Below are 15,611 nucleotides of genomic sequence, written 5' to 3' on the forward strand. Positions count from 1 at the left end.
TGTACAGATCGCTAAGTTGAAAGCAGCACAAGAGGAGTTGAGGGAAAAAAATTATCAAGATGGAGGATAGAGAGAGAGAGTGTGTGAAGGGAGAACCTAAGATTTATTAACATTATGGAAGGCTTGGAAGCCAATGCCCCCTGCACCACCTTAGTAATGGGTACTAACCCTAACACTGCCCCTTCCCTTAATCTTAACCCTACACCTTACATTCATAAAAACTTTCCCATAGCACTGCCACTACATAAGGCGCACAAACATTCACAAACACACATAAACAACACTATATGTATCCACCAACCTAACCCTAAAATACACAAACTCGCGCACAGCACCTATACTTCACTCATCCCAAGCCCCAAGACTAACTCGTATACACACACACAGACACAATCACGTCTCCAATCCCACTTTCCTGTTTTGACATTACACACCATCGACATTTCCCCCGCTTAACTATATGTACTGTCGACATTAAACCACACCCCCTGCATTTGTGAAATAAACAGCATTCAATAAACACAGGATATAGATAGATATATGGATCTACACACGCACACACTAAGTATTGGGGGTATGGGAGGTGCAGACCCCCCCACTGGCGGAAGGGGGGAGACTTACCCCCTCAAATATCAAATTTAAAGGAGACCAATGATTTTCTGGTATTCTGCTTTATTTTTGTAGGTTTCTTCATAGTTCCAGAACCTTTGGCTCTGAATTTTTTCCACAAAATGGTCATAAGGATTTGCCCACCCTACATGGATAACAAATAAATAACTAAATATTTGTAGGCATTGTTGGTGGTTTTCTTTAAATTTATATTTTTTGGAATCATTCATGACCAGCATTACTGTTCTGTAGTTAATATTTTGCACTTCATTCAGCTTCAGGGGTCATATTTCAGTCCTGAGCCTTGAGTATTTGTGTGGGTTTTCTCCATATACATTAGTTTTGTTCCACTTTCCAAAAACATGCTTGTTTACTGGCTGCACCAAGCTTACCATTCACGCGTGCTGTAAGTATGTGTGTGCATGCGTGTGCTAGAGAAAGTATAAGGAGAGAGAGAGAGAGAGAGAGACAGAGAGATAAATATACACACTTGTTACCATCATCTTATAAAAATATAAATACAATACAATAAAATAACACAATATGAATAGAGGACACCCAGGAAAACAGAGTATCCAAGTACAGTAGTGTGTAATGTATTTGTTCCCCTGCTTTGAATGGAGAGTTTGCCCTTACCTGCCCCAGCACTTCATTATGGACTTATATGTAAGTGTAAGCCTGTGTAAGTATAAACTATGCTAATTATAGCTGTTTTCTCATTGTACCTACCCTTGGGTGACCACGTCTTATTTTTTTTCAGGTCAACCTTGACTTGAGCATTTTGTTTTTTGAAACTGTAATAAAAAAAAATAATAAAAGCTGGCAAATGCCCTGATAGTTTTCTATAAAAACTGTTTGTTTTTTTTACTTTTCTTTCAATAATACTGTACTCTTTTCTTATATCTCAAACATTTAAAACAAGTATATTTATGTGACAGAGGTTATTTATTTTAGTAGTAAAGTGAAAAGTGGTCTTGTCCTGCAAAGTTTCTCATTGCAGTGAGACATGCCCACCTTTGAACACCTGAAACGTTGACAGGCCTAGAGATTGTCATTAATGTCTTAAATGGCTAACACATGCACTGGAAATTCAGTATAAGAAAAAATGCAGAACATTTCTGCCTCCCAGTTGGACATCATTCCTCACTCCTTTGATACCATATTTCCCACAGCGATAATGTAGCTGTCTAATCTTGGCAACCTGTGCATCACATAGTAACTCTACTGACAAGCTCATTAGTACAATTGTGCTTTTGTTTATTGATGTATAGAAGTTATATTTGATGTTGAATATGTTCAGACAGGCATCTGTAGGGCTAGTGAGATTTCTTAGTTAACTAAAACTAAGTGACGAAATTGAAACATAATTCACCAGATATCAGGTGGTGGTGTGATGCTCACTGACTAACTCAGTATCTTTAAAATACACAGAATGAACAGGCTGACTGTGTCCCATTTCACCTGCTGCCAGGAAAACCTGTTACTGTATTTAAAGGCTTAAGCTTGGATTGACTGCATAATAGTACTAAGGACAGAGTACACATTCTTGGCAGTGTTAAGTATCTGATTAGATTAAGAAAATCTGGGCATCAGAAATCAAAATCTAAACCGGCTGTACTTGAAACAGTGAATATTGTAACAGAGATAAAAGGACAGGAAATGGGATCTTTAGAAAAGGGTAGGAGTAAATTATATAGAAAAAAATGGGAACTGTGGGAACAATATATTTAGAAAAATGTTTTAGAGGAAGAATTGGGTTTGAGAAGGCAGGAATTGGATGATTTATATAAAGCTAGGTAATGGGATGCATAAAATATATGTGATGTTTGTAAATGTGAACTTGTTAACATGGTTTGATTACTTTTATATAAATGTAAGCTTGCCTGTGTCACAAGTGATAATTCAATAAAGGTGTTTAAAAAGAGAAAGAGAATGTGGGCATTAGTAGTCTCACTGAGTGCTTCACACAACTCCATCTGAATTAAATTTGTGTTCTTACAATTTAACATTATCTGAATACTAAGTACATCATAGGCTACAATGTCTGTCCTGTTTCTCTAGCAACACGTCATGAAGCACATCAGGATATAGAGTAAAACTGGTATTGTGGTGTGTCTCATCTTGCTACAGGGTTTACTCTGTTCTCTTAATAGAAGTGCAGAACCAGTTGGTGCTGTATTTCTGTGCATTTGCAGGCTATACAACTTAACCCAGTCACAGACAACTGAACCTTAAAGTAAATGTTTTAAGTTAAATTCATACCTGTGAAGCTATATGTAACTATTTATGTACCGGTGTTAATAGTGAATTTATTTTTGAGCTCTTTCCTTTGGAGTTACATGTGCATGAGGTTAATACAAGGCCTTAAAAAATACAAGGCAAGAGGTGCAGTGTTCAGATGGGATTGCCCATTGTGATAGCTTTTTTTATATATATATTTTTACATTTACATCTGATGCCATTGTTTATACTTACTGCAGTTCAGATGCCCCTTCATTCCTAATGTGCAACCCTTCTGAGCAGGCGCAAAAATGTGTAGCAGCCAAGCGGGACACCATAATGTATGTAACCAATAGTAATTTTTTAACATTTATTTTAATTTAGTTTAGCCTCAGCCTACCTTTCTCATTCGTACATACAGTACCTCTACCGGCAGTGTATGTGCACACTGTAATGCATGTACTACCACTGTTTAAAAGGCAGTCTTGCAATTAGCCATACATTCTCATTCCTCCCCAGCTTCTGCTAAAGGACAGACATGCAATAGGCAAACCAACCAACCCTGCCAATCCTTGAGACCTATGAGACTACTTGAACAAAGGTCACTGGTGATGTGGGGGTGGGGGTGACCTGCCTCTGTCCCAGTGGCTGGCCATTCTTTTAAGCTTGTCTGTGTAGAAGGGAAGGTCATCTGGCTTTTGGCTATAGAAAGTCTCCTCTAATAAGGCAAAGGCCACTTGCTTATATACTAATAGGCTCAAACGTGGAGTAAAGGTAAGCAGATTATGTGGCATTACAATGGGAGCACACAGGAAGCATGCTGAATATGTATGTTTGATGCTTATAAGATGCTTAGTTCCACTAATGTTGTATTCTTTCGCAGAACCTTTGCTGAAGTCTATTTTATCACTTGCACTGAATCCTCCTTACGGATCCTAGATGTGGTTGATTTGGAAGCTCACTTCCCTAAACAGTCCCTTAAGAATTTCTTGGCCAAGATTTTGTTGAAATGTATCAATGGAATGCTTACCATATTAGAGTAACTACTTACTTTGGAGGATAGTGAAATAATAATAGGTATTATAGATGCATCTTTTAAGGAACCAAGGAGATCACAACCGGGACCATGTGCGTGATAGTGTAAAGATTCAGAATATTCATAAATGACAGGGCTTGAAGGCAGACGATTGTTGCATTGTAGTGTTAATGATATGCTTTGTTCAGTACAGAAGGGGGCTAAAAAAGGGAGTCATATGGATAAGACCGAACTGAAAGAAGATGAAAGTGTGGAAGCGCATACTAGAATACTGGTCACTGATATTACCAGAGAGGATACTGAGAAATTAGTGCAGAAGTATGAAGACTGCATTAAAGAAGAAGGCTAATCATGGGGGAATGGACCATCTCTTGTTGACATCATGAAGTCCTTGAGCTTAATGTTAGTGTTTTAACTATAAATGCATTTTTATTTAGTTTGTTTTTTTGCAGGCCTACAATTGTAAAATGCAGTGTGTTTGGGGTATAATAATTTGTCTAGCACTTGGTGCAGATGAGTAAGGCTATGAACTGTTACCATGATTTGATTACCTCAGCCTTCAGTTGCTTTGTGTGTGACAGTTACAAATTACTTCACCAGACAGTATTCATGGGCTGCTTCTGAAAAAGAGCACTGCTCTCCAGTGGACTGTCCACATTGTTAGCAAATGCATTACACATTTGTATTTTGAATTCCTGCACCCTGCACGTAGATGCCAATTGGTTCATAGGTAGGTACTAGGCTATCGGCCCTAGGGCCTATACAAGCCTAGCCAAAAAGATACCCTGGCTTTCGCCACCCAAGAAAATTATTTTCCTGTGCCCCTGTCAAGCAGAGCCACAGAGGTGATCCCCAGGGTGAATTTCCTATTTCCCATCCAATCATCAAGATTTTTCTTGAAGAGTGCTAATGAGGAGCTTTGTTTGCTATAGGTAGGTAGTTTGTCCAGAGTATGGGAAGTCTCTGGGACAGGAATCTATCCCTCCAGCATGTTCTGTTTATTGTGGTGACAAGGTTTAGGTCCTTAGAGCGTGTAGCTCGGAGGGATTGGGATTTCTTTAAGTGAACATGCCCAACAGCTCTGGGTTTGACATAGCTTTGTATGTTAGGCAGAGATCGCCTCTGAGTAGGCGATATGCGACGGAGTAAAGCTGGAGTTTTTTGAGACGGTCTGCGTAAGGTATCTGTTTGAGGCCAGTAATCCTCTTTGTGAAATATTTCTGCGGCCTTTCCAGTTGTTGTAGATGTCTTGTGAGGTACATACCAAAAGGGGCGTTGTACTCTATAATAGGTCTAATGAGTGACGTGTAGAGAGGAACAATGACCTCTTTTTTCCTAAATGAGAAACCTTTTGTGATGAGGTGTGCCATATAGAAGGATTTCCTGACTACTGTGGCGATGTGATTATCAAAGGAGAGACTACTGTCCACCTGTGTCCCAAGGTCTCTTATCACACTTTCTGTGTTAAGTAGACTACCACCTATGTGGTAGCTCATGGGTACAGAGTTTTTACCAAAGGGGATGACAATGCACTTTTTGGCATTGAGCTTGAGGCCATGGCTTTGACATCAAGCATCTGTCTCAGTGAGGCCCTTTTGTAGGACGTCCACATCATTAGGAGTTTCAGTTATGGCTCCTAGTTTGCAGTCATCTGCAAAATTCGTTAGCCAAAGATCTTAGCCTGTACTTCAGAAAAGTAGATACCAAACAGGAAAGGTCCCAGGACTGAACCCTGTGGTACTCCACTTGTATAAGGTACCTGGTTAAACATTTTATTTTTTAAGTTGACTATAATTAAAGGCATGTAATATGTCATCTAAATATTGTAGGTTTGGTCCCAAGCATATGTTTATGTTATGCACACTAAAATTAATATGCAATGGTATGGTACTCCGTATGGTCGATAAGGTATCTTTATGTAATGTGATGGTTTTAATACTTTTAAATGGAGGCATAAATTTTACAATGTCTAAGTCCTGTCGGGATTAATTATGTTACTAATTTGAGTAGGCTGGGGAGTTTGTGTCTAACTGTTTCTAACTGTTTTTATACTTTAGTTTTTAAATTATAGTTTTATATTTTTGTCTAAATGAGTATTAGCCCTTTAATTGCTTCTTTTGGAACACGTAATGAAGTGTAAATATAAACCCGGTTTGGCGGTTTTTTTGTAAACTCTGAAGAAGCTGTGGCAGTAGCTTCAGCGAAAACGCATGTTTTTTAACAAATAAACTTGGCGTTAAGGTTTTGTACATGAAAAGTTTTTCTTTTGCCGTTCGCTTTTTATTGGTGTCGATACGGAAAGATTTCTTTGGAATTTATACCTGTTGGTCTACTATTTGTGCTTGCTACAATAGGTGACTGCATTTTTGTGTTTTTCAACTGTACTCCACTTGTCACTGGTATGAAGTCGGATTTGGAGTCTGCTACTTTCACAGTGTGGGTTCTGTCAGTGAGCCAATTGGCAACCCATCTTGTGATATAGGGATTTATACCTAGTTTAGTGAGTTTAGGTATAATTCCAGAGTGGGGGATGGTGTCAAAAGCCTTGAGATCTTGATAGGCTGTGTGAACCACCTTACCCTTGTCTACAGCTTTGGTGACTGCATCAAAGAACTCAGTCAGGTTTAGGAGACATGATCTGCCTTTTACAAACCCAAACTGGGTGGGGTCCAGAGTTTGGAGATTACCAATGTCTTTGTGTATAAGTTCCGTGATGACACATTCCATGGCCTTGCAGACTAGGCTCGTTAGGCTAATGGGGCAGTAGTTCCCGGGGTCCGTGGTGGCTCCCCCTTTGTGGAGTGAGATAACTTTTGATGTGCGCCATTCAGTGGGCACAAAGCCTGGGGTGAGGCTATGATTGAACATGGTGCTTAGGTGGGGTGCCAGTTCAATCTGTAGTTCATATAGAAAGCAGCCTGGGATGTTGTCAGGTCCCATGGATGCTGTGTTCTTGGCTTTGGAGAGTGTGGTTTTTACCTGTGCAGCCGTGATTACAGGAACTTTGCATTCTTCCGGTATAGAAATGGGCCCTATAGGGGGTGGGGGGGGGGGTAAAGTTAGCACTGAACATATCTGCCAGGATGCTTGCAATATCAGTTGGTTCTTTTTATGTAGTGCCATTTTGCTGTAACACAGTGCAGATCTGAGTGTTGCCATTGAGATTCTTGACATAGCTATAGAATGCTTTGTGGTTGTCTTTAGAATCAGTGGCGATTTTGTTTTCATAACTAGCTTTGAAGGATTTTATGAAGGATCTCAGCTTCTTACTGAGGCTGACCAGGGAGTTCTTCCAGTCATGGGATTTTACTCTTTTTTGCAACAGTTTCTTTCTTCTGTTGTAGAGTTTGTTTATGGCAGGGGATCACCAGATTGGCTTCCTTTTTTTGGAGGATAGCATCTTGGTTCTGTTAAGGATAGCACGATCTATGCACTCGTGTAAGTACTTATTAAAGTGCATTTGTGTAGGATTCAGCAGTCATACCTCTATTGTCTGTCTACATGGGTGTCGTGAAGTTTGCCACTTCTGTCTTAAGAAACATGAAGTTGGCTTTGGAGAATTTCTTTACAGTGGTTTCCCTAATGGGGGGGTGGGGGTGGGATGTGGATTTCTAGGCTGATTAGCTTGTGGTCAGATCTGACCAATGAGGAATTGACCTGTGGTGTGGAACACTGGTCGCCCATGTTGGTAATGACCAGGTCTAGGATATTGCTGCACCTGGTGGGGGTGTGGATAAGTTGATCCAAGGCGGTGGAATTTATGAATTCCAGAAAACGTTGAGCAAAAGTGTTGGTACATGAGTAGTTGTCCCAGTTAATGGTGGGGTAGTTGAAATTGCCCATTATTAGGGTGTTGGGTTGTACCTTAATATTTCCCAGTGTATCAAGAAATGAGGAGTGGGAATCCTGGGGCATGGTGGGGGATCTGTAGCAAGTTACCATTTGGATTGCGGTCTTGCCCAGAATTAGTTGCACTTGGATAATCTCAGATGCATTATGCTGAGCAACTGCCTGGAGGTGTGGATATCCTTAATGAATATGGTCACGCCTCCACCTTTAGTGTTTTGGTCCAGGTTAGGTGGCCGAAAGGTGTGGTATGAATTATAGCCTGGTAATGCAGGAGTGCTCTCTGGAGCCTTGAACCAAGTCTCTGTCACTGCACAGATGTTGATGTTCTCCATTTTAAGGAGTGCCTCGAGTGAATGCATTTTGAGGTTTAGGCTTCTAGCATTGAGTAGCATTACCCTCAGATTTTGCTTGCGTGTACCTGTTACGGTGGTGAATTTGTCATTTGAACCTTGCCTAAAAAGGCACTGTAAGGGTGGCAAGAGCCTTAGCCAGTATCCGGAATCCCAAGGGCGACAGGTGCAGGCCATCTCTGGCAAAGCATCGTGGTCTGTCGATCATGTCATCCCAGGCAGACAGATGCTGGATCCCCTTAGAATTATACCAGAAGCTTAGCCAATTGTTGAAGTCAATCATTTTGTCCTTGTCCTGTGGTATCATTCTGGGTGATGGCAGGATGCTACTCAGGGCTAGGGACATACCTGCCTGGGCTACAAGATCGGAGAGCTCCTCCATGTCTCTTTTAATGTAGTCCAGGGAGGTACGTCTCAGGTCATTCACACCAACATGTCCAATGACAGAGTCATATTTGTATTTGTGGAGTGTCCTGAGTGCGTGCGTTATGTGGCGGATCCTGGCACCCGACAGGCAGCTAACAGTAACTTTCTCCTTGTTTAGCCTGGTGAGTGGAACATCAGTGTGCCTGAATATAGAGTCACCTATGACTAGAGTGTTGGGTACGTTGTTATGCCTTACGGGCTGTGGTTGAGTGGCACACTGAGTTTGTGGGCTATGTGTCATTTGGGTTGTGTTGGGGGGGTGGAGGCTGCATGCGTTTCTGCTGTGGAGGTCTCTTTTGCTTGAGCAGATTTTATTGAGAGCCTCCGCAAATGTTGGTGTGTGTTTTGTGTTGCTATGGGTGTGTTTTGGTGGTGTAGGTGTTGAGGGACTATGTGATGAGTGTGGTGTGGTGCAAGTGTTTACCTTCTCCTCTTGACTGTCTAGTCCAGTCTTGGGTGAAGAGAGCTTTGCTTGCAGTTTGGCTATATAAGTGCATCTCTCACAGGTTGTAGTGTTGGGTGGCAGGAGGGAGAGGGTTGTCTGTGTACATGAGGCAATTGCTGCATTGACCCAAGATGCCCAGATTCATCAGGTAGACAGGAGAAAACACCGGGAGCTGACCCTTAGACATGCCTGGATAGGTGCGTATTTATTAAGTACTAAAAACTGTTTTCCTCTAGACAAGTGAGCTAAGTTGAGTGCTGTCGTAATTTGTAGCTTATTTAGTGCTTACAACGAGTTCTGAACAAGTGCTGAGCTCAAAGAAGCAGATTTGAGAGCTAAAACTAAAAAAACTGGCTATTTCTAAGGTAAAATTTGAAGACCAGAATTTATGGTGCCAGGAATAGTTTAACCCTAAATAAGCGGCAATGCATAAAGTATATATATTTTTTTTAATATAACAGTAGCAAGTGAGCAAACTGATTTAAACAAATTAACCAATAAAAAACTAAAAACTGAGCCCCATTCCAGCAGTCTTCAATCAGACAAGTTCTAACTGCACACTCCTGCCACTAGGGTGCAGGAGAACCTTCTCCAAAAATAGATGGGCTGGATTAGTGCTCAAGTTGTACAAACAAAGCTAGATTCAGCAGGTCTGAATTTAGTCTATGCTACAGCAAACAAGTCGTACCAATTTCAGAAAGAAACAGTTCAAAAATAAGCAGGCACAACAAGCCTTTAACCAGAAACTCCGAGCTCAGAAGGGCAGAATCTACCCTCTCCTCCCACGAGTGCAGACTACACCTTCTTAGTGTAAAATAACTGGCCCGAAGCCCAAGTGCTTAAACCAGAACTAATACACTCTTAGAATAACAGACACTAAACCTTCAATCAGCAACTTCCAACTTAGAAGGATGTAAGCTACCTGTCCTGCCACAACAGTGCAGACCACAAACCTTCTTAATTGAAAACAACTGGTCTGAAGCCCAAGTGCTTCAACCAAAGGCTTAGAATAACAGTTACAGTTTAATCAGGCTACTAACAAGCAGTAATAAATTCAGCAGAATAAATGCAATAAAGTAGGAAGAAGCATGAATACAGTAAAGGCAGATGAATAAAGTGCAATTTTTTTTTATATAACAATAGAAAATGAGCAAACTGATTTAAACAAATTACCCAATTAAAAAGTAATGTATAAGCTGTGGTGGTGCAGCAATAGCATTGTCGCCTCACAGCAAGAGGTTCTCATGTTCGATTCTCAGCTAGAGCGCCTTCTGTGTGGAGTCTGTATGTCCTCCCCATGGTTGAGTGGCGTTCAAAAGACATGCGTAAATGGGCATGCCTTCGTTGAAGGTTGGGCATCGAGCTGGCACCTCGACACCATAAAACTCTACTGCCAAGCATTAGCAGACTGGAGTTCCGCTGTGGCGACCCCTAACCGGGAAAAGCTGAAAGAAGAAGAACAACCCAATTAAAAAGTAAAAAAAGCTCAAAACTGAGCCCTGTTCCAGCAGTCTTCAATCAACTTTTAACTGCACACTCCTGCCACTAGGGTGCAGGGGAACCTTCTCCAAAAAAGATGGCCTGTATTAGTGCTCAAGTTATACAAACAAAGCTAGATTCAGCATGCCTGAATCTAGTCTATGCTACAGCAAACAAGGCGCACCAATTTCAGAAAGAAACAGTTCAAATAAGCAGGCACAATAATTCTTTAACCAGAAATTCCCAGCTCAGAAGGGCAGAATCTAACCTCTCCTCCCACAAAGTGCAGACCACAAACCTTCTTAATGTAAAATATCTGGCCTGAAGCCCAAGTGCTTAAACCAGAACTAATACACTTTTAGAATAACAGACAATGAGCCTTCAATCAGCAATTCCCAATTTAGCAGGATGTAAGCTACCTGTCATGCCACAACAGTGCAGACCACAAACCTTGTCAATGTAAAACAACTGGTCTGTTCTCCATTATATAATATTTGAGTGTGAATCTCAGGGTCTATATTAGAACACTGAACATTCAAAATGTTGAGTGTTCTAATACTGAACCCTACCAATCGAAAATACTAAACATCGAACATTCAGAACAGCAAATTATTTCCTAGGGAAAAAAATTGCTGTTCCAAAACACATACACATAACACAAGCACACCAAACAGACAGCAATCCACATACATACACCTAAACTCTTACACCTAACCCTACACTAAACTGTACACACACCACTAACTATCCACTTACCTTAACCCAGACCCTAACCCTAGGGTCCGTCACTATCGCACACTTACCGCACCCACGCCCTAACCCTCACGTCCACACAATCGCACACTTACCTGACCCGCACCCTAACCCTAACTCACCTAACCCGCCCTAACCCTCATGTCCACACAATCACACACATACCTAACCCGCACCCTAACCCTAACTAACCTAACTCGCACTCAATCGCACACTTACCTGAATCCGACCCATAACTTTCCACCAGAGCGCTGAAAATACCGAAGCAAAAGAAACGGACAATCAAATTCTTTCCCTAAGAAAAAAATCAGTTTTCTGTTTCTTCGATATTTTCAGTGTTCGCTGAAAACAGGTCGATATTAGAACACTCGACATTTTAAATGTTCAGTGTTCTAATATAGACCCGAATCTCAGCATGTTTGTTGGAGCTTAATGGTTTGTCAAATGCATTTTCACTAAATATGAGTTTCAAGGGAAATGAAGTTTACTGTTTCTCATGGTAAGTCTGCTTTCAGTGTGAGTGTTTTGCTTAGAATATGCCTCAGTATTTTTCTGTAAAATTTGAAATAAAAGTTTTAAACAAAATCCAAATTTCTGTAATAATTGCAAAAGTAAAGAAGAAAATAGTGTGTACACTGTATCGTTTGAACAGTGTTTATGGTAATTAGAGAGGCAGCCAAGTAATGGGAATTGGTATGGTTGGTGAGGGGCGTGATTCATTTGCTATCTCTTTGTCCTTCTGTCTTTTTTGTGGTTCCATGCTTTTCAGTGTTAGCACCACCATTCCATGAGTACTCCTTTCTGCATATGGCTGAAAATAAGTTACAGCATTCAGAAGAGTAATGCCTCTGCAGTGTTATCTCTGTTTTTCCAGCTTTGAGGTTTGTGTACTTTAACCCACAGCCCTAGTAAACTAGAGTGGCAGGCACATGATTCAATTCCACTTTACTTAGTGAAGCTGGCGTTTTCACTAATGTTTTCCAGAGTGTCCCACTTCATATTCCTATGTTTTCTGTGTATTTTGATTTTATACATACCATTGTTTGCATCATGTGTTCTGATTTTTCAGTGAAACTAGCATTCATTAAGGTTTTTGCATTATGGACTGTTCTTCATATAGTTTTAATTCAGTAAATAGTATCTAATTCATGGCTTTTGGCACAGGTCAAAAACAAAATATCTTGGCACTTCTGATAACCCAACTTCATCTGACACCAAGAGCATCCACGGACATGACCGATGGAGATAGGATTAAGAGTCCAAAGGCCATCTCCTTTCCTGGAGGGGGGGCTTCATGTCTGGTCAAAGTTTAAGGTACTGAAGAAAAAAAAATTCAGCCCTTATTATATGACAGCTTTTGGCTGTTCACCTGCAGTCACCTCCAACTGGTGCCCATATAGTTAGGTACCAAATTGCAAATCTGCTTATATTCTTGCAAGTAGTGGAATACAGCAGTTATTAAATAGTGTGAAACAGGAATCTGATATCACTATGCAGACTGGACAAAGGAAAAATGTACTAATCCCTTGCTGTGCTTTTATGCCTGATACTTTGACATGTAATGTTTCAAATGGAAGTAGTGCATAATATCAGAAGTTCAAAATATTGAAACCTTTTTAATGTAGGGAGCAGGAGTGGCCTTAGGTCAACTGGTGCCCTAGGCAAAAGGGCTCCATGGTGCCCCCCAATGCCACCTGGTGCCCCCATCCTGGTCTACTTACACAAATAAATACTAGAAAAGTGTCCCTGCTACAGCGGCACCCTAGGCGGCCGCCTAGTTGGCCTTTGCCTAAGGCCGGCTATGAGTCCCCCACACCCCTACAGCTAATTATTTGTATACCAACTCTAGGATCACACAACAGTAGGGAAAGGGCAAATTCAATATGCTGAGTTTGTAATATTCTGAGTTTTTAGTATTATGAGTTTTCTTATTTTGTGTTTTCAATCAAGTGAATGGAACTCGTTTTGGATCATAAGCTTCCTTAAACATATCTGTACAAGATGTACTTGAGGTTTACCTACTGCTATGCTCTTCAGTCTCTTCCTACAGTAGTATATAGATTAGATTTGACACTTATTTTTTAATGTCATGAAGATAGAATTAATTATATTTTATTCTCTCTAGTTGCTTCTGGAACACTTGGAGTGTCTTGTATCCCGGCATGAGCGATCATTGAGAATGACTGTGGTGAAGAGGCAGGCACAGTCACCGGCAGGGGTGTCCAGTGAGGTGGAGGTTCTAAAGGCCTTAAAGTCCCTTTTTGAGCATCACAAAGCACTGGATGAAAAGGTAAGGGGGATCCACAGAGGCTCACTGGTGAAAAATCAGGACTGTGGAATAAAAGTTGAAACAAGAAATAAACAAGAAATGTACTTCTGGAGCCAGCTAAGTCACGAAGATTCCTTATGATATCTTGTTTCACATATTATTTAAATTGTATAGCCCAAATTTAGTAAAGCAGTCCTTTTTACTGCAATCATAGTAGAGTTTTTTTTTTTTTTTTTTACTTTTGAAACAAAATACACTACCGAGGTGTTAGGCTCTAAACTTTTGGCTGTGTACTGTAATTTGAAACCTTTTCTGGTTTATGTTGCTGGATATTAATGGCAGTGACATAGCAATGTAATGCTTGCATCAATTTCGGCTCTAGTCCCTGTATTATCTGTTGCCATCAGCCCATACTAATACATCTGTTAATTAAAGTTAAGGAAATAAAACATACTGTACTTAAATTCACAGTTAGTGACAGCAGCCTCTGAAAAGTCCCTTTGAAAAACAAATACAACTTATAGAATCCAAACTTATATTAGAAGAAGTTAATTTTCTGTTTATCTAATTTACTCTGTGTGTTTCATTTACTAATCAATAAAATATTACAAGCTACAAGAAGTTTGAAGATAGAGTAGTACATAGCTCGAAAGCATTAAAGGTATAAAGCATAGAAATCTGATGTTTGTAGCAGCTCCTGCACAACAACGAAATTCTCAGTGCCTTTCAGACACTGTCCTCTAACATAAACAAACTGCTTCTAGCAAGTTGCATGGACACATTCAGTAGAACATCAGTAGTATGATGGCATGTTCGCTCTTTGTACAAATATGTGGAAGCAAGCTGGAAGGAATCGTTAATGGATGTGGCACTATATAGAAGTCTTGTAACCCAAAATTCAAACACTGTTCGCAATATGGGGATTTTGTGGAGAACCTTAGGAGATATATGTAAAGGACTTGGAAGGTAATTATGTACTGAAATGGTGAGGATGAGATTATGGTCTTGGAGGGTTGAGTTTTTAACCAGTTCTATTAAGGTTTGGGAAATTATGTTTGTTGACAGAACATGGCCAAAGAAAATTGAGATGTGGCTTTGAGGAAAAAGATGAATTTGATACAACACTGAAGTGAATTGAGGATGTGCTAATTGTAAGCATTTTAATTGAAACAATGTCCGCTGTCTTTTCTTTGTGTGTGGGGATTTTTGTCACCTTTTAACAGAGAAACAGTTTTGCCTTCCTTGGTTTATGCAGTATTTTAGGAATACAGACTAAATCCTCTGATTAGGGGTATATTATGCTTGCAATTTATAGAAAAGGAATGGCTATGCTTCATTCAATAATTTTTGTACAACTTGTGCTTTTGCAGACTGTCTCGGCCATCCAGTTTTCAGAGAAAAGCTTCCTCCTGTGGACTACTGCAGTACTTAATTTTTTGGTTGATGGCAAGAGGCAGGGGTGGCATTCTAGGCAGGTGACAGTAGTTTCTTGTACACTCAAGTGATTGTATAAGGGATACCTTTGTTTCATCTTCATAATTTGTCACTGGTAAAGTTCAGTGTGAGCTTCATAAGATGTATAAGTAAGTAATGACAGAAAGGTAAAGTGGCAGCATTGGAAAGAGTCAGATGTAGAAATTTTGGCTGTGAAGCAGAGTTTGTCACATAAGTATATGTTTAAGTAGTGAAATTCCCCTCGTTCCCAAGATTCTTGTCTGTTTCCCTCCCTTGTTTTAGTTCTCTGAAGATCAACATTTTCCAGATGTTAGGAATGTATAAATCAGCACTGGAAGCCTAGTACCTTTTCGACACTTCAGCACTATTACAATGGAGAGACCCAAAAAGCCCGGTGGTACTTAAGGTCGTCTATTTTGAGTTTTCCCTTGTCATATCTTTTGGTTGTCGAAGCAGAAATAGACTCATGCAGTCACTTGGTTATTATTCCATGATATTATGTTCATTAAATGTAATACTTAAGTACAGACAAAAGCAAGGAAGGCTGTGTGCTTTTCCAAGATGCAGAGTGAAACAGGAGCAATGGAACTTTGTATTGTACTGGTTTTGATGAGATTAATGTTTTGAAATTTGCAAAAATACATTTTCCAGGTTTTGTAATATTGGATTATGGGATTTATGGGGACATTTGGGGAAATTTCAGTCACAGCACACTGAATA

At 40.2% G+C, this 15,611-nt stretch overlaps 1 protein-coding gene across 1 annotated transcript in view; it reads left to right on the top strand.

Annotated features, from left to right (window-relative positions):
* PPFIA3 (PTPRF interacting protein alpha 3) overlaps positions 1-15,611 on the top strand; it is a 2,479,399-nt gene that overhangs the window by 1,555,711 nt on the left and 908,077 nt on the right. Inside the window, exon 4 of the mRNA XM_044083361.1 lies at positions 13,293-13,457. Within this exon, the coding sequence (XP_043939296.1) occupies positions 13,293-13,457 (165 nt within the window). The remainder of the gene's footprint in view (positions 1-13,292; positions 13,458-15,611) is intronic.

The sequence above is a fragment of the Protopterus annectens genome, chromosome 9.part0, assembly GCF_019279795.1.
Source record: "Protopterus annectens isolate FY-2018-M chromosome 9.part0, PAN1.0, whole genome shotgun sequence".
Classification (NCBI taxonomy): Eukaryota; Metazoa; Chordata; order Ceratodontiformes; family Protopteridae; genus Protopterus; species Protopterus annectens.